Source organism: Oxyura jamaicensis, chromosome 4, assembly GCF_011077185.1.
Source record: "Oxyura jamaicensis isolate SHBP4307 breed ruddy duck chromosome 4, BPBGC_Ojam_1.0, whole genome shotgun sequence".
In the NCBI taxonomy this organism is placed as follows: Eukaryota; Metazoa; Chordata; class Aves; order Anseriformes; family Anatidae; genus Oxyura; species Oxyura jamaicensis.
Genome location: NC_048896.1, coordinates 36,656,186 through 36,682,873, shown reverse-complemented (window position 1 = coordinate 36,682,873; position 26,688 = coordinate 36,656,186). Strand labels below are relative to the sequence as shown.

Sequence of the window (26,688 nt, the reverse complement as noted above, 5' to 3'; positions counted from 1 at the left end):
GATGGTAAGCAATTGGATTGTGCGTCACTTTTTAAAAAATATTATTATTGTCTTCTTCTCTCCTTAGTAAACTCTATATTAACCTGTGAGTTCCCACACTTTTACCTTTTTTTGATTGTATCCCCCATCCCAGTGGGGATGAGTGGGCAAATGGCTGTGTGGTGCTGAGCTGCCTGCTGGGCTAAACCACAACAGCACTCCTAACGTTAAATTATTGGTGCTGGGGGGTTTGGCATGGATAGTGAAGTTAGCAAGGACCACTAGATACATCAGACTGTATGATCCCCTGTTTATCATGGGACACTGTATTCACAAGGAAACCCCACGTTAAATTTAGTAAGATAAGAGCATTTCCATCCTTGAGAGACTGAGCTGTGTGCTGGCAGCAAGAGGTACCCGGTGTCACCTGTAGCACCTTATGTCCAAGATATGCAGAGATAATCCTGGCCTGGTCTCACAGCTGGCCCTCCTTGCAGCAGGAGGTTGGACTAGAGACTTTCTGAGGTCCTTTCCAACCTGAGGTTACCTGTGATCATAAGAAGGGACACTGTTTTCAGTGCTGCAGGAGCAAAGAAAAATCCTCCAAAATAATAGCCAGTCTGACATAGGAGAATGATTCCCTAATATCCAATATTTGTCTCTGTTGACAAATACCGTCTATGTGCACAAATGCATTGGTGGAGTCAGTTATGTACATGAAGGAGAAGCAGTCTTTCTCCTCACCTCTGTAGATAAATGCCAGGAGCATGAGTTTCGTGTGTCTTATTACAGTACTATGAGCGTTATAAGCAGGTTAATAATTCCATTCAGTCTCCAGTCCATCCACAAGCAGGGAATTCATAAATTCACTGATTAATTAGCCTGCAGAGGCCACAAGGAGGATGCAGTCCCACATGCCTACAAACAAGCCAGTCTGTATTGTACATAACTCATGCCCTAAGAACCTTATGCTAGTCAATGTAAGAGGCAAACATGAAGCACCATAAGGGGAGAGGGAAGTAATTAAATTAACTCTAGGGGAGGTTTCTAGGGTATTTTATTAATTGCTTTGAATTCCAATTAAAACTATGTATCTAGTGAAGAGCTTCTGAGGACAAGTTCTTTATTTGGATCTGGCAGTTGGATGGTTTCCTTTTCTTAAAAGGAGAAAATAATAGAAAGGATTGTCTTTTATAGATTCTGCAAGGTGTTTTTTTTTTTTTTTTTTTTTAATCCAGAATGAAAGTTGTGATGTAAAAGGTATGCCTACAGCTTATTTTTTTTACGGTATGATGCAACTCCAGAAGTAATTTAATGAACAGACTTTGCAATTGATTCAATTGGCACTATGCCTGAACAAAATAGACTCAGTCAATTGAAGACCATCAGTGCACACTGACAATCATGAGTTCATGTGACCATTCTTACTCCAAATGCTCTCATGCTTGATTACTGTTTTCTGATGGGAACGTTGTTTTTCTCCCAACAAAACATCTCTTAATAACAAAACATCTAACCATGTTTCAGATCGACAAGTAAGCTTCTGAAAGGAAAATATATATATGTGTGTGTGTGTTAACATAGGGATGCAAAAATTACGTGATTTATTTATGTCAGTGGTGAGAAAAGAAATGTGCAATTAATTGTGTTACACCTGTGCTACCAGATTGCTGATATCTGCAAAATCTCCATGCGTTTTTCTGAGGTAACCAAAATTTCAGTACTGTTTTGTAGCGCAGGGGTTACTCATGTTTATTTTAATATTATAGTTATTACAAATTACCATTATCATAACCCTAGTATTTAAGACAATGCAATAGAGTGTTTGCATCCTTCTTGTAGAATGTCTTAGAATTGCATCCAATAATATAAAGAATAAAATTTGCTTTAATTTTCAGTTGACTCCCCTTGTAAATGTGTAGATGTGTGTTTTTGTTTTTTAGGTAAGATATCAGAGACTTAAAAAGATATTTTTCTTTTCCAGTGGAACTAAAACTTCTGTAACAAAGAAATAATCTTTTTGGTATTAAATTGGTGAAACAGTAAATGTTTTCTGAATCCTGAGAATAAAATGTTTTTGAGAAAGGACATCAAACTTTAGCCTTCAAAATATCAGTCAATAATGGAAATCCACTAAAATGTTCTTGTTGGAAAATAAGTGCTTAACAAGTTTTTTTTTTATTATTTTAATGGACATTAGATGCTGAAAATAGGTTTCCACCTGGGACAAACCCTCAATCTCTTTGTTTTTCTCCTCTGAATTTGAAGAGAGTTCAGTTCTAACTAGATTCTTGCATCTCGTCTTTTCAGTGCAAATGTGTTGAGTTGTAGCTCAAAGCTCTGATCTCATTTCTAATCATTGCTCTGTCGTGTATTTATGTACATTTGAAGAAGACTTTGTCAACCTGACTGTTACTTTGTTCTGTTTCAGGGCTGTTACCTGGACCCCTACTACTCTGCTGTTCTCTGCAGTAAGCATTACCCACCAGGGGGAGCCGAAGCCAAGAACTGTCAGATTTTGATCTGCCTCCCAGTTCTCTACGTTCCCTACTGCAGGTCTTCTCTTCCACTTTGCAGGAGTTTGGATTCAGGTCTCTGTCCTCAGGTTAGCTTGGGAGCTGGTGAGAACTATGTAGGAAATCAGAACTCATGTTGCTCTTTGACACAACCATGCTCCCTCTTTATTGGGACAATAGAAAAGCAGGGCTATACTTGACTCCTTCTGAGAGGCTCACTTAAGCATGAGGTCCAGCTGCCACTAGTGATGTCTAGCAAGAGAAAGAAACCAGCAGCCAAGTCTGCTTTGCTCACATTTGCAGAAAGGAGCTAGATTTAGTCCATGGTACACTTTATTTATAAAAATGAGGCCTGTGAGTGTTCTTCAAATCAACGAAGATAAACCATGCTCAAAAAAAATAAGGTAACTAAGGTATTCAGTGCTTTCTATCATGGAAAATAATGCCAGCAAAACATTTGCAAAAAGCAGCAAAAACCTTCCCGTTTGCCTTCTCTGAATCATTCCAGATGCTCGACAATTCTCTGAACTCTACTTTCAGTACATACAAGTTTACAGAAAGATTTCATAGCACTGTGTGGTTGAACTCTGGACTCTGGTAGCTGTCACAAGATTCACAGTGGTTTGTAGCTCTGTTGGTACATGCAAGTTAATCCTTTGTAAGAGCATCATGTAGTTCTTACAATTCCTGATTAATTTCCCTATTTTAACTCATTGTCATAATGTAAAATGAAAAGTGCAGTACAATGGGATAAGCCACAACTAAATACAGAGTACTAAAACCAAAGTGTTAGATACCTACAGTACCTGAAGTGTCTTCTGTTTTCTTTACCTAGAGATTTTAGAGCATGATTTCAAGAGATTTCGTAGTTGTTGGAATTGTTTATATAGAATACAATGCTGCTGATAAGGCTGGATGGCTTAGAAGAGTATAGAGATAATTTTTCCTGGATCTCTCTTGAACTGACAATATAAATGTTACTGTTTCTACATCTACAGGACCAAACAGCAAATCCTGTAGAATGATGACAGTACAATTTGCTTATCATTATAGTGTATACGCTACTAATTCCCATCTGATAGGATGACTCATTTGAATTTTTATTCACTAAAGATGATGGGTAAGGCTAGAATTAAGAAAAAAATCATTTAAAAAAGGCATGATATGCTGACACGTACTTAGAAAATGCAGTGGCATATTGTCATTATGATTCCCTTACCACCAAAAAAAAAAAAAAAAAAGGTTGTGCTGTATTTTAACTATTCTGATGTTTGAAATTAAAATCTTCTGACTTGTTCATACCATTACTTAGAGCATTACATCCAGTAGCTTCAGTGGAACTCTGCCTTGAGCAGTATTTTACAGAATAAGGTCATTGTCAAGGAAGGGCCAATCTCACAGCAGTTTAAGCAAGTATCTTCCATTCTTTATAACTTGGGCCCTGGTATTGCAATTAGAATGTTGTGGATCAGTGATACCTGCTCGGATTCCCTGGAATCAATGGAGATCTGTTCAAGAGATCTATTCAGTTAGATCCAGACAAGTTTAGAATGATGAACAGATAATAGTTCCATGTGTTTTCTACACCACTGATTGTGGGTAGACAGCCTGCTAGACCTCGTATGAGATTATTTTTCAAACTCAAAATCTTGTCATACAAAAGCAGTAACCAGCAAAATAAATAACCTCAATTTCAACTCATGTTTCTGTTCCTTGTCAGCTTTTCAAGCCCCTCAGAGGAAGATACAAGAAAGTTGATATCAAATTGCTGTCTAATAGAGTTTGCTTTATGGCTTTCTCAGTTAGAAATTGCCATATATACTTAAACATGAAGTTTTAATAGATTTTTTTAATGTTTTATTCTGTCTGGATTCTGTCTAGCTTATAAAGGGCTCGTTATCCATATTTCAGTATTACAGAAAGGATGACTCGTGTGTTTATTTTGCCATCAATTTAGCTAAATAATGACATAATTTCTTGGGATTTTTTATAGGCATTTTCCAACATTTCAATGGGAATTAATCTGTCAAATGTAGTAAGTAGAAAGACAAAAGTAAAGATTTCAGAAAGATTAGCAGGAGACTCCTAAATCTGAAAAACAAAGCAAGCCTTCGATTATATATTTTACAATGGTTCCTCCTCAGCAATGGCTATAGAATAAATAATAGTGTGTCATAAATAATGACACTTTTAATGTATATTTTAGGATTTTCTTAAGAAAATAAAAGGAGAGAAAATCTTACAACTATTTTTGGAAGAGAAGTTAGGTTGTATTATAATGCCTTTCAGATGCAGTTACCTAGCTATGAAGTGACCCTTCACTTCTTTTAGTTTTCGTAGATTGCTTTTTACTCTGCTAATTATTTTTGACAGCTTTTTTCCTTTGTTTCTGCATTTCATTCACACTGACATTTCAGTTCTCTCATTTGTTTTATTCTTCTCTCTTGCTTTTTGTGGGGGTGATACTTTCATATTCTCTGTTTTCACATTTCCCTTCCTTTCCTCTCAGAGTTTTATTGTCTCATATTTTATTCTAAGGTCAGGGAAGAGAAAGGAATATATGGCAGCTGAATGCCCAGGAAATATGCTCAGTTCTGTATTTGAACCTGTACTTTTTTTTTGGTTGGTATTTCAGGTTTTTGATCAGACTGTCTCATGCCAGTTACTGCATGAAATGCACATTTATTCATTAGGTCCTTCTCTACACAGGGATTGCTTCATACTTACATCGAGAAATTCAGTGAAAGATTATATTCTGTGTTCACACAGGTTAGTTAAAAATATTTTCCCCCACTGAAAATTTAGGACAAAAAAAAGTCCGTTTTCAGAATTCAACTAAATATGAGACTTCTGTCATCATATTTTTGTTATTTTTTGTTAGATCTGTTCATAATTTCTTTATACTTCCTCCATTGGTCTATATTTCCTGTTTTGTCATTATATAACCGAATGTTAAAAGGGAATATTATTAAGAGAACATCTTGTAGCTATGAATTCCCTCATCTCTTTATATCATCTGCTCAACAGTCTACTATGTTCCACTAATAAAGTTCTAATACGGGTACTTCTTCTGAACATAAGTTGAAGGGCATTCTTTCCTGGTTTGATGTGCCAATCCAGCATGCAATGTTTGTTGAGATTGTCAAACTGAAATTTCTGAGAAACGGATTTGTGCTAATGCATGGCAGGAAGTGTTCTCTCAGTTGGTGTCCTACCGTTATTCATCATTGCTCTGTAAACATTGTAGACACTGAAAAAATTAAAGGCTTTTGCAACTATGACTAGTCCACTTCTCAACATACAACAGTAGAAAAGGGTCATCATAATTCCTTCTGCAGTGTGTTTGACAGGATTAGAATGAGGAAGTCCAATGTCTGCCACTCATAATTTGATTTTCATTTGCATTGGAAATTTTCTGTATTAAAGATATAAGAAGAAATAGTTTCCAAGGACAAATTCAGTCTCAGGGAGGTAAGACAAAGTGTTAGAAAAATTCCATGGAAGAGGATGGAAGAAATACAAAATGGCCATATTTTCAAGATATTATAAAGAGAATAATCCAAAATGCATGTTGATGTATTAAATCCCGTATTTTGTCACTGGTACATCTGAAGGGCTTAAAAGCTAGATTTGCAGGTGGTAATGACTTTGGGAGCATAGCAAATCATAACGCGTGCTGCATTGAGGTTCGGTACAGGCAGAGAGACAGGGGCAAGACATTTCAAAAGAAGGAAAATCAAACCACAGTAATCCCAGCTACTGTTCATGGTGTTCTTTTTTAGCATTACAATGTGTGGTTAATTAGTATATATGGCAATCCGATTGAGTAAAAACCAGATTTTTTATTCATGAACAGTCACTGCAAGAATAGTAACATTGCCCTTCTCCTCCTCGTCATGTCATAACTGGCATGAAAAGTCCAATCAGGCTGCATCAGAGCTTCTGGGTTTTATTCTGTAATGTACTCGTCTAGTTGATTCTGACAATAGAGACCTGATACTGTCACATACGTCTTGCACTGTGTTGCACATCTCCATCTGGAATTTGGTCTGCCTTGTATATGTGCTTAGTCTTCAGGTTTTATTTAGTGATGTGACAAAACAAGGCTACAGATAACTTTTCTCTGTTTTAATAGACTCTTTTATTTTGGAATGGAGAAGAGGCCATGGTGTTCAGTGCAATGTGCTTGCTAAGCTTGGTATGCCAAGACTCTGTGACTGCTGTTCAAGGAACAGCAGGGAACTAATGACTACTTCCTTGTGATTTTCAGGTAATGAAGGTTTAGAAACTATATTCTTCTCTAGAAAATGAACCTCTACCCAATTTGGTGGCCTGTGATGTGTTCATGAGCACCTTTTCTAAATTCTTTAGGAGTTTTTGAAAATGATACTGCTACCTTCCAGCAACTTCAGGTACCTAATTCCTTGTAAAAATCTTTGTTTTTATCCCTTTTTTACCCAGCCAAGTTCCATATCAAGGCAGAAAATGTCAGCAATGACCTTATTTGCACCTGCTTCATTAATCATCTGGGCTCTCATCTCAGAGTATTCAGGCATATTCCAAACACTAATACCACTGAGATAATATTCAGGAATCTGAAGGCCATGGGCATACGACCAAGTTACCTTCAGTTCTTCTTGGAGGTGAGTGGTTTAATGTCTGTTACCATTCATTCAATAAAGGAGAATTGTTTCTATGGATCAATTCACTTCTGATAGAATCAGGTAGATGGAAATCTCAAATGACCAATACTGTCATTCCATATTCTTCAGTTACTGCACAGTCTCTGCTAATGTATTTCAATAATCTCTTCTACTTTACCATGATACATTATGTCATTTCCTACTGTTTTGTATCAACGTCTCTAACAAGATTGCAAACACAGATGGAAGTGAAGAAGTTGTGGAAATGCCACAGTTGTCCCAGGCAAGTTCAAAATAGGCAGCTCTCTGATGTCTAAACATTCTTTCAGATTAGGGGTAGTAGACAAGACATCACAATAGGCACAATGCTGTGTTTGAAAATGACTGAAGCCTTCAAAAGGTGGTTCTGCCATAAAGAACAGACAAAATGTACTAATTTTTGTAATCTGTGCCTGCATTGTCTTGCCTGTTTCTGAAGTACTTTACACGTTGCAAAGGGCCAACCCTTTGCAATGGTGCATTCACCACTAGCATAAATGTACACAGTGCTAAGGACCGCTGGAATCATCCAACAAAAAACAAGTTTTGGCTAAAGAGCCAAAAGAATCATCCTCACAACATCTTCCTGTGGAGACTTTTTAGAATCTCTCAGTCAAGTTTTACAAAACAAACTGAAGAAGAATTTTTTTTTTTTTTTTTTTTATGTTGAAAGCTCAGAACTATAAGAATGAACTCCTGATTTCAGTGGGACCAGGATTTCAGCCTTGTGTTGTATTTGCATATTTATCTGTGCTAGGGAATTAAAGATCAATGTGATAGAAGCGTTCAGAAGATAGAAAAGCAAGCCACTTCAAACTTGAAAACATAATAGGGACAACTACGTAAGATGAATAATCACCAGTCATAGATTGGTGCGTGGGTTGCTTTTTTCCTTCAAGGTAACGTTAGATTCAGGAATAGCAGCGCCATAATTATTACAGTGTGGAACATAGTAAAATCACAATGCAGTAGTGTTAGAAGGAATAAGGGACTTGTAGAAAGCACTGAAATAGTGCTGAAGAGGAATACAAACTCTTTGCCTTTACAGATGAAGAATTGGCCTATTTTACAGATTCTCCAAGGTTCATTTTACAGGTACAAAATGCAACTTTATTCAGTAAACTGGGGGAGGGGGGTGTGCATGCTTATGGATTTTTTCTCATTTGTGTAAAACCTAATTAAACAGGACATATAATTAGATAATTTAGTGTGCAAAACAGTCAACATGCTTTCTTTTAAATTTTACTGGATTCTATTAATTTATCAGCTTTTGAAAAATAAATATGCGAAGAAGCAGATGGGTCATTACATTGTGACTTGCCAAAGGAAGGAGTAGACAATTCTTGAGGGTGAACTGCTGCTTGGCCTTTCTGAGGCTAGGTAGCACTTTGTGTCTGACACTGACTCATCCATGAATACAAGTATAGAAAAATCATATGTTAATTCCCAGTGCAACTAAGTGCTAAATAATTTTAATAGAATAATAGAATATTCTAAATAATAGAATGATTGTTTGGTCAATCGTCAATTTTATTCTTTTTTTGGAGTCATGATAATCATTAACATCAAAGACATTCTATTAAAATCTATTAGGTACTCATGGAAGTGTCTCTAAGCAAAATTAAAAACTGAAAATAAGCAATTCTTTACGGTATATTGTGCATCTGAGTAGAAACTTCAAAGTCTAATTAAGGTCAACTGCATTTGTTAGTTTCAGTGCTACTGTGGACCCAAACTGTGAGCTAAGGCTGCCTTCCTTCTCCTTGGAAAATGTCACTTTCTGGGGATAAAACCCTCTAACAGTAATAAAGACTTCACTGGAGCAGGAAGATGCGACTTATTCTTCCCTGTGCCAACTGGAGTGAATTGTTTTTCCCTAGTGTTTGTGAGGTCTGTGAGAAATGTTTGGATAAGGTCTCTTGGTGCTGTTCCCAGAACATGGTTCATGTGATATCAAAGAATCCTATTGTTTTGCCAGAGACCTTTTTGTCATTGGGAATTTGGAGACTGGGTTTGCAAGGGGTCAACTGAGGCCAGAATACAAAGACAAAGCTCCTGTGCAGACTTTTCTGGCAGGCCATCTTCTGTCAAAGGCCACTGTATTTCTTCATCTACAAGAATTAGTGACCATAGCTGCCTAAGAAGTGGGAAGTAGGAATTGTGACTGTGCTCACGGTGATACTAAGTAGCATCATTGTCTCTCTAGACGTCACTCGAGACCAATGGTCTCCAAACATTTTTTTCATCTGTAGCCCATAATTTTTCTCTACTGGCAAGACAGTCCTGGGTGAACTGAAGGTAAGCACACTGATAGTTTATCTCGCTACTTTTCATGGACCTCATAAAGTATAGAGCTGTAAACAGTCTGTTTGACTTCTGAGTAAATGCAATAAATTTATCTTGAATCTACCATTGCTGTTCATTGTAATTTAAGATGCAAGCTATCACTTGCTTATAATATACAAAAGATGAAAAATAAGCAGGTTTTCCAGAAACCTTACAATTGTAGTGACCAACTAGTAAATGATTTGTGTATTTTTCCTTCCAAGGAATTTTGTTTCAATGAGTGTGGTCAAAAGGTTGTATCAAGTGACAAATGGCAATATTTATTATTTTTTTTTCAGAACCTTGGGGAGTGGAGAAGGAGGTAAAACAGGAAATGGAAAGACTGCAACTTCCTAGTGAAAAACATAATGCCATTGATCAATACTTCCTTAGTGGAGATGAAAAGGTGAGAAACAACATCCTAATATGTCAGGTTTTGCTTTAATTACAATGTATGTGCCTTTTCTTGCAAGTATGATTAATTTGTATGAGATGAGGTAAGCAGGATTACTCTGTCTTCTATTTCCATGTATTTGTAATTACATTTTTTGAAACCTGTTGCATTCTATGTGCTATAATACAAATAACCAAATGCCCTGTCATTATACAATGCGATAAGAAATTATATCACATAAGGAAACAAATTATTTCAGCATTTGGTATGATGCAGATCGTTTTTTAAAACAAGACACAAAATTCACAGCATGACAGTTTCTCTCAAATCCCAAGACACTGTTCAGCTTACTGACAGGTATGTTATGCAACACCTGTTAGAATGCTGAGAAACTGTTTTGTCCTACATTATTTTTTTTTTTTTTAAATGTCACTCCTTTCTGTCTTGCTTCCAATCCATAGTTTCCATTATGATCTGGTATCAGGAAGTTCTTGATTAGGCAAGTGTTTGACAGTCATGGTCATAATTGAGTTCACACCTTGATTGCTTAATTTTCTAAGTGGAAAATCTTTTTTTCTTTCTAAATATCAAATTTTACATTTCAATAAGAACTTTACAGTCTCATGGTCTGGTAAGCAGCATGACATTTTTCACAAGATTGAGAAGTTTATTAATCACCTTTGCTATTTACTCTCATTTGCGTGTATGAAGTATCCATGGTGGGCTGTGATTGTCTTTAGTATGAACAGTTTCCCGTCTGACTGCGTATAGTCTCAGCCCTGTGTTCATTTAACATGTTTTACTCTGATCTTCTCGGTCATTGCTGCAAGGCATCAACAGGTCAGCTGGTGAAGTTATTCACACGTACATGTGTGTACATGTACACTAGTTCATACGTACTCGTGGAAACATATGAAAGGCCTTATGCCTAGCACTACATTTTAAGGTTCATTCACCAACACCAATGCCACTTAATTACTCATATGAATAAATACACTAAGAATTGAGAAAAGGATACATATTTTTAATTAGATGTATATTAAAAGTATTGATACAAATCTGCAGAAAAGGTCTTGAACTTGTGACTGACTTATCAGAGATCTCATACCACGTACACTGTCTCTCTGTGTTCAGTTTGCAAGCCCATATTCTTGAAACTAGCACATCCATCCTCTTTCAATACACTACTGTCTTGACTTATATTGGCCACTGTCTGCTGCTTCTCAAGTACAGCGAAGAAGAGAAAATTGACTGTATCACACTGGAATGGTGGGTATTGTGTTTTGTAAGCTTAAATGCACTGTTCACATAGAAAAGCGGCTGCTAGTTGTGATATTTATAAAAATAACAGAGTTTAGAGTGCAGATATTTGCATGAAAGTGCTCAGAATTGATCAGCAAAGTGAGAAGTACTTACTGAACATGTTCTCTTGCTGCTAAAAATTCATGAAGTCATTTTGCCACTCATTTTCCCTTCCACCAAAAATTAGCACTTATCAAAGAAAATACTGCAAAACATTCTTCCTGTGTTTCTTGAATGAGTAGAAACCAAAGCATAGTATCCAGGTTTGCTGCTTAAAATATCTGAACATCTATCACATTTTCTGTGAGCATGAAGAATATTACTACTTTGTGATTAGTTACATATGCAACAAGAATTCAAAACTGGCAATCCCTTTAAGAGGTCGTTTATTTCAGCAGATCTCGAAGTTATTGTTATAATATTATTTCCCTGGGAAGATAAAGGACAGGCTTCCACGTGGACCTTGTACCACTATGGTAACATAACCTCCAACACCATTCAGCTTTTCCCACTGAAAGTTCCCACTTTCAGCTGGGGAATGTGAGGAACATGCAACAAGTGTCCACCCAGCTGGCTACTGGTGGTGCTCAAAATGTGCCCTTATGTAGGAGGTATGTGTTGGCTCTGCTCCCCTCCTGTACCACAGGCAGAGAGCAAATACATTCTTCAAATAGCTTTCAGAGAGAACTTTGAGGGGAAAAGGTAGGAGGAAGGAGAAAGTTAAGATTAAATTCTCCTGGAGCCTTGTCTAGGTCTCCAGCAGTGTGTCAGTGCCTTTCCACAGCTCAAGAACTGCCAATCCAATCCATTTCCCATGCCCATAGGCAGGATCGTGTATAATTAAACCAACGCTGACGTGTTTGTTTAGCCTGTCTTGTAGCATCTTTGTCACTGGAGATCTTTAGTTTCCAAAGTAATATATTCCAGTGCTTCGCTGTCATTATGGTTGGTCAGGTGTTTTTTTTATTATTATTTATTTTATTATTATTAGTATTTTCTTAAAGCCTTATTTAAACCTTGAGTGCTCAATCTGAAGGACATGAATTGTTGTACTTCTCACTAAGGTTATCCCTTTCCTCTCACAAGGAAACTTTCACTTAACTGAGGGCTGTCTTCTTCAGTCTTCTTGCTTCTAGGCTTTGTTCTATGTTTCATTAGAAGTCATTGTCTTCTACATCTCTTCTCTTGTTGCTTATTTGAACTCCATCCTCCATTAAGTGTGGTTTCCAAAACTTAGAACAGAATGTCTTAAAACAACTTTCCTATTTATTGTTCTTACAAAATTTTTTTCTTTTATTTTTTTGCAATGGCACAGAATTAATGCCGTGTTTATCCTGTCCTCCTAAAAATCTCTTTTTAAAAAAATTATAATTATTGTACTATACTAAATAATCTTAATGTGCTGTTCCTTAGACTAATATCAAATTAAGGATAATGTTTATCTGACGTACTTAAAAAGACTGTTTTTCTAAATTTCAGGTTAAAAAATGATTGAAAAATTAACCAACTATGTACTTTGTGGCAATTACAGATGATCATATTGGAATTGTTTTTGGAGTCATGATGGAAATCAGGTAAATTCCTGAATATGTTCCTGTTTTGTTATTACATTAATGGCACACTATAATCATTAGTTCAAGTTCCTCTGATGAATGACTTGCTGAGACAGGAAAAATGAGGAAGCTGGCTAATGCTGACAAAACACAAAAAAAAAGTGACTAGATTTTGTGCGTCTGCTGGTGAATCAGAGATCAGTGATCTCTAATGGTTTTTGTTTTAAACAGAAATCTGCTTGAAATGATAGACTGAAAGAAAACTATGCCAAAGTTACACAGTCTGTATTTTAATGATGTTGCTTGTATCAGTACCATGTTCAACTGAAACTCATAATATGTAATATTAATGTAATATAATAGAGATACGATATTTATTATATCTTCCTATGTTTTTCAAAAGCATGGGAAAAATTGCAATACCACAGTCATTGCTTCAGTTCCTTACCATTGAGTGTAAAAACCCTGACCCAGCAGAAGGTTAGCCATGTTTTAGAGCCTGGAGTTAGATGACTTCAACTTGGATACCTTAGTTAGGTTCTTTCAGTCAATGCACTTAAGCTAAGCCTTCAATGGAAACCTGGGCACTTTGCTGAAAGCACAAAAACTATCTTAATGGAACGAGCTTAGTGCCATCTCATTAATCAGTGTGTGCATGACAGGCTTTAGTTCAGGAGCATTTACCTAGCGCCTCTCCTCAATTTTGCTATGCAAGACAAAAATGAAGTTTCGGCATCCTGTGTCCATGTTTTTTTTTTTTTTTAATATTGAGCCAGTTTTTGAACACAGTCTGCTTTGTGTAGATTCCCTATTTTATTGCTGCACAGTTTAAAATTAAACCTCATTCAGTTATTTGTGCTGTTGAATATGAGCATACACTGTTGAAAGTGTGTAACTGCACAACGCTTTTGGAGAAATGACTGGAGAGGAAAGACACAACCTGTTAGAAAATGATTATCTGTTTGGAAGTAAAAGGTATTTGAAAGCAGTTAGCCTAGCAGAACTTAGCTTCAGCTATAAAGCCTTGAATGAAAGTATGTCTGTCATTATTGTGTTCATTAGATAATTACATTTAGAATCTGTACTTAATTTAGTGAGAAGGAAAAATAGGACTAGAATCAGGGCACATTCTGCTTATCTTTGTGGGGATTTACATTGGCCATAAGGTTTGAAAAAGAGCCTAAGTGATCTGTTGTTTTGGCAAGCATACAAACCCACTCTTAATAAGAACTTTTTTTCCCCTACTGAATTTTTTAAAATCAGCTTCTGCTTAGAGGCTCTATTCCAAAATACCCAATTTTTTTTATTATTATTTTTAATTTTTATTTTTTTAAAATCCTTCATCTGGAGACTGAATAGATACAGGAATATTTCTGGTTATAGTCAGCAAGATCCTCCTGTGATGCACTTACAGGATTTGAAGTATCAGGAAAAGTTTTAAGCTGCTTTTTTGTTCATTTAATTCTTGTAAGTTTTAGTAGCCTTTTACAGTTGGCAGTTACTGAAGCTGCAGCTGAATCACTGTAGTGCACTCCACAAAATCAAGCCCTTGAAATTCGTGGGTGCTTTCTTCTCTGCTGTTGCGCCTCATGCCAACAAGTACAGATGACAAGTCATTAAATACAAGAGAGAGAGTTGTTATCAAAAAAATATATATATTAAATAAGAGACTTATGTCTGACCTGCTTCCCCAAATCAATTCTATCTCCATGGCAACAGTTACAAGTGTGTGACAAAATATTCAGGATTTTTCTAAAGAAAAATTAAAATACTTAAAATGCCACTTTTCATGGAAACATATTTTATCCTTGAACAGGTTTCCAAAGTGCGCACATAACACGCTTACAGGAAGAAGAGCCTTTTGGCTCAGTAAAGCTTCATCAGCTAATGCATCAGAGTACATCTCTGCATGACAAACAGAGCCCACTGCAGCACAGACACAAGAATTAACACATGCTCTGGTAACTTACCTGATCTGGCGGTGCTTTGAGAATAGGTAGGTATTTCTTCTGAAGTCGACTTTAGAGTAGGTCTGGTATGGTAATCACCATGGTTTAGACTACAATTTCATTATGATGTTCTTTAAGTTGAAATCACCCAGAAGTACCTTCACAGTTTACCACAAATATTTTAACAGCATAAGAGGGGAAGGATTCAAAATTATTCTCACCTTCTATCACTAAATAAAATGCAATTGTAACACAGATAAATTTGTCACTCTGGTGTATACTATCATGAGATTACAGATTACTGCATTGGAAATCATAGCCAAAAGTATTTTTATTTAGAAATTGTTCAATGGTCTGTTTGTGTATGATCTCATTTAGCATTATTTGACACTTCCAAGTTTTACAAAATTAATACGACACTTCTTCACGGATGCAGAAAATCCAGTGATCTAAACGATATTCAGAAATCCAAGTCGTTTGCCACTTCTAAACTTCTTTAAAAGTCTCCCCAAAACCATTTGCAGCTTGTGTCTCAGCTCCAGTGGCTAACTTGTACAACTCACTGTGTTCAACTGGCAATACACTTGTTTGTTAGCATCTCCTTAGCATGTTATCTCAATATTAAATCTTTAGGGGAAAAAAAATAGGTTTTGCTTATCTGATACAAGTTACCATCTATACATATTTGAGTACTTTTTACTTTTTTATCTGTTCCTAGCATTGAAGTCTTGGATCCATTTGAACACCAGCACAAAATTATTCCAAGTTACGAAAGCTGTGACCAGCCAACTCCAGCTACTGGAAGAAGGAGCAAAAGCAGTCCAGCTGGCAGGTCTGTAAAACTGGTTATTGTACTGGTAATGCTTCTACAATTGTATTTCTCACACTTCTCCAGGAAGTGAAGAAAGATTGTTAGTGTTGGACATTTAAAAGTTTCTAAGTAGGCAATAATGTAGTTATAAAGTGGGCTGCAAATGTAGTGCAGTTCTATTATCTTGGTTTTATTTTTGAGAAATGATGGGTTCTCTCATTTTAAATGGGATACAAGAAGCGTTACGATACTTTCAGGTCTGCACAGCTCCAGAAAAAGAGCAGCAGGTGACAGACCAGGGAGCATGCAGCTGCTCCAATAAAGGGGTCCACAGGCAACAATTAAAGGCACTCTTCAAGGCCTGAAAAGCATGTAGTCCAGAAAGGACAGGGTCAAAACCAGTCAAGGAGCAGGAAAGTCAAACTAAAGAAGTATCAGTACTAGACAATCACCATGTAAATAGGCAGAAGTTTGGTTTTGCTCGTTATTTACTATAGTTTCCCTTTACTCTAGGCTTTTAATGTCCTTTTATATTCATTTCCACCACTCAAATAACCTATTTGTAGTTATAAATACCTCCAAGCAGCAAGTAAACAGCGTTTCCATACAAGCCCTGAAGGAGCACACAGCTTCTGTGGCACATTATACGAACATGAATGATGGGGCACCTGTGGGCAAGCAAATGAATTGTGCAACTTTGTCCAACTTGCTCCCCATTAAAAAAAAAGGTAATAGCATCCCCCCTGCCAGCAAACGTAGCTGCAGTGGTAACCTTGCTAGTACCCACCTGAGCTGCTGCCTCCCAGGTGAACATTGTTGTATTCTTCATTGGAAGGCTACAGTAGCAAGTAAATTCCAGTCTTTTCCCAAGAAGTATGAAACAAATTTGTACACTTAAAACTTGACAGATTTTTGAATTTGTACTGCATGGAGTTAGATAGCATCCTGTTTGCCTCCCACTAAAATCTCCGCCTCACTGAGACCCTGCAGGGGCAGAATGAAGTTTGGGGTGGCATCTGTAATCCTACCATTTCCTAGCATGACTGGTGACCTAAATAAAACTTCCAGTATTAGGTTTTTTCAAGATGTAATTTATACTATGGCTGTCAGGAGTTAAGATAGCAGTTGCCATGGAGCTTTAATCTTTTTTTAGGCTTTAGTCAAAGGAAGCTGGAAGTCTGCATGGTGGGTAGAACCCAGCTCAACAGAATCTTATTTAATTTGGTACAGGATTTTATCCTAATTTCTCTACTGAAAGTTTCTCTCAAATGTTCTCAAATTCTTTTCAGTCTATTCTCTCTTTCAGCACAAGATGAGAGTTTCCTTTTAGGCTTCTTAGCTCATGTTACATTCAAACACAGAAGTACCCCATTGCTGCCCCCCACTCCAACTGTGAACGGTAACTTTCTCCTAGTTCTGTGCACACTTACTGTAGTGAATTAATTTACTAGTTTTACCATTTTCACTGGTAACAGCAAAACTATAGGGAGGAATTCATTTGCTGTGCTAAGCACTAATTTTTATTCTGTAAAATAGGCCTTTGGTAAAGGAGAAGTAATTAGAATTTGAATCTTTGCATATGCTGCTTATAATGTCCGTGATGTATATGTAAGAAAAAAAGTGTGCAGTGCGTGAAGTGCATCTCTGAGAAGTATGAAATGGGCTGTGGTAAAGTGTTCTGCTGGAGCAGCACCATCTCCTTCCTTGCTGTTTGCAGCAGAATAGAGACTGACTCCTGCAGTTAAATTCAAAACATTGCTGACTTATTTAAACCTGAACTTGCCCTACCTAGTAAACCAAAGGGACACGGGGGAAAAAATGTAGAATTTGTCAAAACACGTTCCTAAAACCCCTTTCCCTACTAAAAATTAGAAAGGATTCAGATGTAATGTGAGCTTGATTTTAAAGAGAGACTTGGATTTAAAGACAAAGGACAGCTTCATTTAATGAAGAAATTGTCAAAGCTTCCATAAAATAGAATGGTCTACCAGCCAGCTCTAGTGGAAATCTGTAATTCTGTAGCAGTTCCAAGGACTGCAGGATAATCAGAGCATCGTTACAAAGGTGATAATTTCAAGCTCATTGAACTCTTTTGTGACATTTGTTGTAAAAGAGGCATGGTATAAGAAATGAAACTTCTTTTTTTTCTAGGAGATGCAAGTCTGTGGGACTTGATCAGTTGTATCATCCATTTTTACCAGTGAGAGCAAAATCTGTCTAACTAGCACTGGACAGAAAAACAATTCTTGTGGGTTTGAGTTAAACCCCTCTCTCAGCATCTTAAGAAGATCAGATGCGAAACCAACCATCAATTCCACTGAATAAAGACTTACTTGGATAAGAATCCACTAGCAGTGAGAAAGACCTTAAGATGAACTAGACTATCCAATTATTAAAAATATATATATATCTCAGGTCTCTTAAGACCAGCTATTCAAAGAGACTTAACTGTTCCTGTTCACTATGCCCAAGAAAAGCTATGCATTGTAAATAGGATTTAGAAACAGCTCAAGGAAAAAGCTTAACGTAACTCAGAAGAAGTTTTGAGAAGGAACGTGAATAGGTTCTGAGATGCTTATCTTCAAGATCAGATGCTTTACTTTGAATTGCAGAGATAGATACATACTTCCATTCAAGGTTTTTAAGCTTTCTTCAGTTAGACTTCTATAAAAAGTCTAAAGAAAAACAGCAAGTGCAAATACTTTTGTAACCTCACATCACTGGTCTAGTGGGAACTTCCCAACATACATCCCAGTTAGTTTCTCCAGACTGTTGCATTTCCACAGGTCAAAACACCCTTGCCCTGCCTCAAATTTCTTCCACAGGGACTAACCAGGCTTGCTAGTCCTGACAGAAAAAGGTACAGATATTCTGCTTCTAAACTATAGCATAGACAATATTGTTTGAACCTACAATATTTTCTTCAACCTGAGGTGCCAATATCAAAAATTTGCTGAACTCCCAGAGATGAAGAGCTCTTAATAGAAGACATCTGTATGCAGATGAGAGGAAGAAAGAACCCAAACCCTTCGCTTGCCAATGTGGCAATCACTGCGGTTTTATCAAGATAGACTGGTTGGACTTCAGGGGAAACTGAACAGCATGCAGTTCAGCCCTGCTGAATCTAAAGACCAAAAAGCCAGACTGGCTTTAAAAATCTGATCTGTTGCAGTCAGAAGTGGTACAGCTACAGAAGTGCCAAACTGCTCATTTTTAAGTATACATTCAGGCAAATGGTAGTCATTTCTTTCAAGCTGAAACTAGTGGAGGAAAATGGAGAAAAAGTCTTGAAAATTACAAAATGCCACCTTCTTTACAAAGGCCCTATCCTTAGATAAATTCAGGGAAGAATAGAGCATTTCACTTACCACTCTTCTGTAGTAGTTTCAAGACTTGTCAGTAGCACATTACCATTTCAGGATGTGTAGATAATACAATGTTTGGTGGAGAGATACAGTTAAAATTAGTCTGAATACAGAGGAATCACCGTTGTGCTTTTTAGCAATCAACAGGTATGAACATACAGCAGCATGCAAAAGACTACACTTAAGGTATTTGTACCTGTTGCAACTGCTAATTTACCGTGTTTGGATTCAGACAACTCACACAGAGTAAGACACAGCCAACGGGAGGAAACTTCTACTGATCTTGCATAGTATTCAAGACCTGTCCAGAAAAATACAGTAACTGCTGGAGATACCAGGATGGCTTCATAATATAGGCAGTAAATTAGATTGTTCATTTTGCTTTCAACATACTAAGCTCTCTATTAGGTCTATTTTTTGTTTTGGTTTAATGCTTGGCTGGTTGAAATTGTTATTTTGTCATGATTTAATTAAACTGGTCCACGGGACAGTGCTCAAGAAAAGATCTTGCTCTGATGCCATTCTTTTTAAATAGTTCTTTCACTGCTGATGAACTTCCATTACTTTGAAACTGAAAGGCAAAAGCAGGAACTTAAAAATACACTGTATTTCCATAAGCTTAAAGAAAACAAAATACAAGCTTGACATTTGATCCACACTGAATTATGACGAAGTATTAATTTCCAGAGAGGAAGCAGTTACCTCTTTAGTTACATACACTTCTATCAACTTCCCAACGCAGTTTGTTGCCCAGATTTTAAGAATCTAGTTTTGCTTCATGATAGCCAGTGCATATCTTCAAGATGAAGCAACTAAAAGTTTGTATTTCCTTTTCACTTTGCAAGTGAGATTAATTCCTTTCAGAATAGGAGCTCAACATTAAGAAGCAACAGAAGAGTTCTCTACTTACCTTTGATTTCAAAGTAGCATGTCATGTGTCTTCAGTAATTACCATTGATCTTGCTTGAAAACAGATGCAAAACCACAAAATCTGGGTTTGGTTAGAAAGGTGGTGAAATGCTGAGTGACAGATGGTATCAGGTCTTTCCTTGTGCAGGTTTTAGCAACAACTTAAAATTATTTAAAATTGGTAATTTTAGATGCACCCATGTATGTTTGAGACACACTGCTTATCTGCTTATAAACCAGTGCTGAATTATTCCTGCATTTGAGTGATTTTGGGTATTAGGCAAAGCAAAAGCTTTTTCCCCAGCAGTATCTTCACTGGGAACCTTGAGAATTCATATTCCCTACCAGAAGGGCCATTAGCATGAAAGAAAGCATCCCTTTGTTAGAGATACTTGAACCACGGTCAGAATCTAAACTTTCCTGTACCACCACAGCATACGCTAGTCCTACTTCAGCGATTACTCCAGATGATTATACAAGGCCCACAAGCTCCCTTCTTCTCTGCCTTGAAAAACACATTATTAATCCAGCTAGCAGAAACAGAAGTGTACTTTTCAAGATAAATCAGTTGTGTTAATAGTAACAAAATGCGAGTGAAATTGTAACTGCAACTTTGGTATTTACTTAAATGGGTGTGTTTTTTTTTTCTTTTTAACACTAGGAAGCATCACCATTTTATGGACATATTACACATTGATACAGTCCCCAGCCCAAGCCTTCCAGTCTTTACAGGAAGGAAATTTAAGGGTTATTAAGCTGTAACAAATAGAAAAAGGAGTAACATGCACCAAGGAGAACTTAAGACACTCATCTGCATCGTTCTCTGGACAAAGTCTCTAACAATGATCCCCTCTTTGTAACCTTATTATGCAGTAGCCTGGAAAGCGAGTCAGGGCCTTAGAGTAAGGTTTACATTCCCTCCTACCCTGCTGATGGTCAAAGCCCTTGGGGCAGTTTCCCCCAAGTGCAGTGTACTTACTGCAGTGTGGATCTCCCCAGTGAAGCTGGTCCACTTAAACTAAAATTTTAAATCTCAGAATATTGGCTCCACACTCCCCTGCCATATGTTAACTAATATTACTTGCAAATGCTAAAATCCCGTTAAGGAATCAGATCCTAATTGTGGAAGTAGGCTCAGTGTTTTATGTAGCTAATAATATTTGGAGACCTGCACGTTGATTCATACCATCTGGCCCAGCAGCACTGAGGCTTTCGTTACGCTACATGCAGCACACCTAGCCCTCCAGCCCCAGCCGGCACAGCCCTCTAGTGGAGATGCAGGATTGAGTTGGGATGGTATTCATCCACAGCAGCTTGCTTTTTGCTCCTCTGCCTTCCCGGCTGTTCTCAACTCAACAGTGCTTTTCAGTCGTACTTGGCCACAGATGGTGTCACTTTTTCATCTGTGCCCTCATGGAAGACCTTAGCAGCAAAGAACAGAGACCTATGTGGACTTAGAGCACTTCCAGCCCGCCTAGAGATAACCTGCACACCTGCTCAATCTGCCCAGCCAAGACTGCCAGGGCACAGGCAGTCTCTCAAGGAAGAACACTTAAGCATAACCCTAGGTATAAGCTCTGGTATACCGTTTATTTCTCCTCTGTTAGTGTCTCTCATTGCAAAGGAGCAGAAGCAGCTGTTTCCATCTCTTTTCCACCTCCTCTAGGGGGTGGAGGAAGTTAAAAAATAAGCTTTTAACAACCAGCTAAGTTTAGACACTATCAGCATACTTCAGAAAAATAATGTTTAATGTTAAAGCCCATCAGAAATCTGCTAGGAATTGTCTATTGGCTGTATGCCAGCCACACTTTTTTATTATTATTATCATCATCAATACTTTCAGTGAAAGCTTTTGCTTTCAGGCTTTTTGGATAGTTGCCCAAGTCCAAGAGCTATTGTGCTATACTTAAACCCAGGTATGGCCACACATGTATCAAAATACTACTGAAAAAAAGCAAAGTTGATGTCCCAAATCAGTCATATTCCAGATCTCTAGAGATTATGATGAAGATTTCATCACACTTGCAGTTTCAGTTCCCAGAAATGTTAATATCCCCTTTCAAGGGATCCTTCTACAGCTTCAAGGCTTGTATAGGCAGTGGCAAAATACAAGTGATCAAGGAAATGGTTTCATCACTAGGGAGACCATCTTAAACAATAAAGACTGTATCAAGATGCTCAACAGAACCCCAACAAAACCCCACTAAGGAAATCCAAAACTGCTTACATACCACAAGTCTGTCAAATCCAAAAATTGACCCATGTGTAAAGTCACAAAGACAAGAGTTTAATATCGACAAAAAAAAAGCTTAAGTTAGTGGTATTTTCTTCCTTGAAATAACATACTGGTCCTATGAAAGTCACTGAAGAGGTCTGCTTCTAGCCTGGAAGACTTTAACAGTTGAATTCAAAAACCCTATTTCCAAATGTGTTATGTTAACACAAAAACTGGAAACTTAAGACCTGGGATAAAGAATAAATTCAGTTGTTAAAGTTCTAGCAGTTAGGTGAGGCATGTCAGTGCCTTCCCCATAACATGACAAGTTCTTCATTATCTTTCCCACCACCGTTATTTCAAGACTCACGGGTTTTTTGTTTGTTTTTGCCTTTTTAAAAAATATTAATGGGGTTAAATTGAAATCAAGTGCCATATGCTTGTAATGTCTTCTGTGAAGGTCTGAAGCCACCCTGTTTCAACTATTTGGTTATTCAGTGCAGAAAGTTAAAGATTCACAGAAGGTATAACAGCTTTTAATACTCCATTAATATTATAGATTAAAAATTATTGCATAGTCTTATGCATTTCCTAAAACAGCGTTCTCTGGAAATTAAACATTTTAATATAAAAGGACCAACTCTTTAAAACACGAATTGCGTTCACTACCTCGATCTTCTATCCTTTTTTGATTTGTCAGTACATTTGTCCATAGTTTTCTCATTATCTCCTCTGCACTTGGGGCAGTACCATTTCCCCTTTGGCTTATAGGTGAGTCCAACACATGAGAAGTGGAACCACTCGATAGGACACTGTTCGTTATCACACCCTATCATTTCGCCGTAAGACACTTGGTTGCATAAGCAGTACGTGGGTTCATTGGGGTCAATTGCAAATTCTACAGGTGAAACTTCTCTCTCTTGTTTGGCTTTGGAGCGTTTTTTCTTCTTAGAAGATTTAGATCTCTTCTCTTTCGGTGGCTGATCATCGCAGTCATCAATCCCGTTTGCTATATGGCACAGGTCACGGCTTTCGCTGGTTCGCTGGCGACGAGGTCTCCGTGAAGACCTCTCCGGTTGGCAGGACTCCATCTTGGCCTTTTCCAGAGGCTTTTCATTCTCAGAGAGATCTTGAAAACACTGAGAGTGTGTTTCCATTTGCCGGGCTCTATTCTCTACCAGTTCTAGCATCTGAGTAACTATTTGAATTTTTTCATCTCCAAGTTCCTGGCTGTTGATTAACGCACGCTGAAGATGCTGCTGCAAGCGTTTCTTCTGAACGGGATCATTTTCCGACTTGTATTTTTCATAGACATCATCTATTTCTTTTAGCGCTTCTACAGGATGAAGATAATAGAAACAATTACACGAGATTGAACATGCTCAAGAAAATATAAAAACATATTTCTAACAGAAAAGAAATAGTACAAGTGTTAATTATAGTATACCCTAGTGGGCTAGATCTGATATTTAATTCAAGTTGCACGTGAACATCACATCAGTGCTTAAGATTGCAATCTGTTGCGAGAAAAGTTTCTCATGTTCTACAGAAAAGCAAGCTTATTAAAGCCGTTGGAAAAAGAAGGGCGAGCACTGCTGCTGAAGCGTGGATAGTCCAGATGCTGCCTCAGCACCTGACAAAGCAGGAATTTTTGTTGAGGTTCCTTTCTACAGTAGTTCCAGTGCCTACAAACCAAAGTGATAGCTTATCATATCATGCAAAGCTGAGAATTCATTATAATCACGTCATTCATGTAGCCATCATATATCACAGACAGCACTCCAGATACTCAGGTCCTCTTCCTTCCCCTTCTTACTCACCTAAAGGTCTGGTATTACATTTTCAACCCCACTTAGTTATGAAGATGTATGACGCTTCAAGTTACACATTAGCAAACGTACAGTTGGGATTTAAGTCAACGTAAACCACTCAAACTGGTGCGTTCACATTACAAAGAAGCTACAGCAAGTTTCATTTTAAATAAAGGCAGAACTTTTCAGAATAGGTGACCTACTGTTTAGTGCATCACAGGATATTTTTAAGCTACTAGTAACAACCGTTTCAGTTTCACTCCTAGGCTTTTTTTTTTTTTTTTTTTAAGTCATGCAAAATACCTGCATGGATTGCTGTGAATCTTCCACAACATTTAGCTCTTAGAAACAAGTTTAGCGAACCCAAACGCGAGATGAACAAATGCCTCATCAGCCAGCCTTTGTCTGTTCTCTACTTTTCTGTGTTGCTGGATTTTAAAATAGTATTTTCTAGCCCAAAAGTTACACTAGATCTATTCATAAAAGATAGAGGAACTGCTGCAGTGGAAGGAACTAGATCAGTAGAACTGACAGCGAGATCTGATGTAGTGTTAGATACAGCACTGGTTCCTTTGGAAACAGCTTGAAGATTTTAGCAGGCAAGGGAATTTATGTACGATACTCAACTGCGTACTTCTGTGACCAGAATGCATGTAGTACAATCCTTCTCTTTCTGCAGACCCGTGTTTTACAAACTGGCTTTCATTTTTAAAGAATATTGCCTGCTTTGTACAGCTGTGAAATAATTAAAGCTCCCACTGAATGGAAGCCACAGATATTATCACAACTTTGTTCACCGTGATTTTTTTCCCTGCTGACATCTTGAAATGGCAGCTTAAGTGCCAACAGCCCCTTTTTACTATAAATTCCGCAACCTGCGTGACAGGAGAAGCCAACAGCACTTTGTTCTAACTCGAGACCTTCACTAGGGGAAGATAAAAATCAGTACTCTGCCTAATAAGTCATGCAGCCTATTTTTCCCTCAGTGCAAGGATTCCAGCTGTCATAAAAAGCACAAGCTCTGTTTGCCTACAAGCGCAGCCACATTTGTTGCCTTGACAGGGGAAAAAAATTTTACTCTGTTCCTGAAGAGTGCAGAGTACGGTACTCCCCCCACATTATCTCCTGCCTTGGCTTCTTCTGCAAGGCAAAAAGAGTGGCATAGGTATAGTTACAGATCCCCCACACGGGGAATGCCCTGCCTGGAAGAATCCACGAGCAGTAACTGTTTGTTTTTCCATAGTGACAGAGGAAAAAAAGAACAAAAAACCGCTCTGCATTGCAGACACCCTCTTTTTAAGCTGATGGCTCCCTGGAGCAGCCTGTCCTGACCACCACGGGACCTGTTCTCCAAAGGGTGGCCGAATTCCTCCCAGGAAGAAGAAAGGACTTCAGGAACGGCAGATGCAAGTGCACCACGCCGCCTCCTTACCCACCGCCAGGGTTGGAGGAGGTACCTGCACACCCTGCTACATAGCTCTGAAACCTCTGTTTCAAACAAAACTGAGCCACGACCAAGTGTTCCTCGCAGAAAACACGATTAAGCCTGGCGGAGCTAATGAAAAGCTGAAGCGTTTCAGTTTTCCAAGCCCAGGAGCGGCGTTGCTCCTCCCCCACGAGCTATCACTGCCTTCTACACCAGCCAAAATCGTACGAGCAGTACTTTCAGACGATCCGCAGGCCTGGGCCTACGAGATATATATATATACATATTTTACCGAGTTTTTAGGCTCTTTTCCTCGCCTTTTTTTTTAAGCGGCTGAGGAGCGTGGTGGTGCACGAGCGGCTGAAGGCATTTATGGCAGAGCCGTGCAGGGTCAGTAGAGGCTGAGACCCGCCCCGTACAGGCTTAGGGTCACCGCAGACCGCCTAAAAGCGCTGACAGAGACCCCCAGGCACCACAGAGCCTTCACCCTCCGGCCCTGAAGACCCAGACGGGTAGCAGCAGCTACATCCCGCGGCCATGAAGGGGGACAGCCGCAGGGCCCCCCGATCCCCCCGCCCCCTCCCCACACCCCCACCGCCACCCCCTCGGGCACCGGGCTCCCCACGTAAAGCCCCGGCCCGGCCCGGCCTCCCCTCCCCGCCTCCCTCCGCCCCGCCGGGCGCATGTGCGGCGCTGCCGGGCGGTTACAGCCCCCCCCCCCCCCCCCCCCCGCCGCCCGCCCCGGCCCCCCCCTTGGCAGCGGGTGTCCACCTCGCGCAGCAGCGACACGTTGCGCTGGATGTCGAGCGGCAGCGACTCCACGCACTCCAGGTACTCCTGCACGTACAGCGACAGCAGCCGCGACCGCTCGCCGCCGCCCGCCGCCGGCCCCGCCACCAGCTGCGGCCCCGCCAGCATCATCCCCCCCGCGGACACCCGCGCCCGGCCCCGCTCCCCGCCGCCGCCGGAGCCGCAGCGAGACCCGCTCGCAGCCCCCGCCCCTAACCGCCGGGCTGCGCGCATGCGCGACGCCCTGCCCTTATAAGGCGCGGCCGGCGGCGCCGCCAGGGGTTCGCATTCTCCCGCCTTCCTCCGCTGTGCGCTCCCATTGGCTCGGAGGGCAGAGGGGGGCGGGAGAAGAGCGCGGGCGGGGCTTCGCTTAAAGGGCCGCGGGCTCGCCCTGCCGCCCCGAGCGGGGCGGGCTGAGGGGAGGGGAGGGGCGGGGCCGCCCCAACGGCCGCCCCAACGGCCGCCCCAACGGCCGCCCCCGTCACAAGCCCTTTGATTTCGTGAGGAAATACTGGGCCGAAACCCGCAGGAATTTGGGATTTGGTGTCGAAACCCCCCTCCCCGTTACCTTCCGCAGCGTCCTGGCGGGGCGTTCCGGCACCCCACGCAACCCGCCCCAAAGCTCCCCCTGAGCCCCTCTCCCAGGGCAGCGTGCCCGAGCG

General features: G+C 39.4%; 1 protein-coding gene and 1 long non-coding RNA gene across 4 annotated transcripts; one reads left to right on the top strand and one right to left on the bottom strand.

Moving 5' to 3' along the window:
• The first annotated feature begins 220 nt into the window (after positions 1-220).
• On the top strand, positions 221-21,599 carry LOC118166872. 3 transcript variants are annotated; one of them, XR_004750773.1, is made up of 10 exons: positions 221-1,514; positions 2,411-2,600; positions 5,131-5,264; positions 6,957-7,138; positions 9,802-9,908; positions 11,031-11,165; positions 12,678-12,772; positions 14,568-14,747; positions 15,419-15,532; positions 20,447-21,599. It is a non-coding gene; the product is annotated as an uncharacterized LOC118166872 (long non-coding RNA). The 3 variants fall into 3 exon arrangements; XR_004750772.1 differs by having other exon boundaries at positions 221-1,684; XR_004750771.1 differs by having other exon boundaries at positions 223-2,600.
• An 801-nt stretch (positions 21,600-22,400) lies between these two features.
• ING2 (inhibitor of growth family member 2) lies at positions 22,401-26,275 on the bottom strand. Its single transcript, XM_035326049.1, has 2 exons — positions 25,990-26,275; positions 22,401-23,336 (listed from the first exon to the last, which is right to left on the bottom strand). Exons 1-2 carry the CDS (start codon positions 26,258-26,260, stop codon positions 22,666-22,668), a joined length of 942 nt encoding a protein of 313 aa, XP_035181940.1. The 5' UTR covers positions 26,261-26,275; the 3' UTR covers positions 22,401-22,665.
• Positions 26,276-26,688: the final 413 nt, after the last annotated feature.

What these genes read in the sequence shown, in the direction of transcription:
- ING2 (XM_035326049.1), bottom strand. Translation starts at nt 26,260, where the DNA reads ATGCGCGCAGCCCGGCGGTTAGGGGCGGGGGCTGCGAGCGGGTCTCGC. An exon ending in GGTGGACACCCGCTGCCAAG is followed by an intron (nt 23,337 to 25,989) that starts GGGGGGGCCGGG and finishes TTCATCCTGTAG; the next exon opens with AAGCGCTAAAAGAAATAGAT.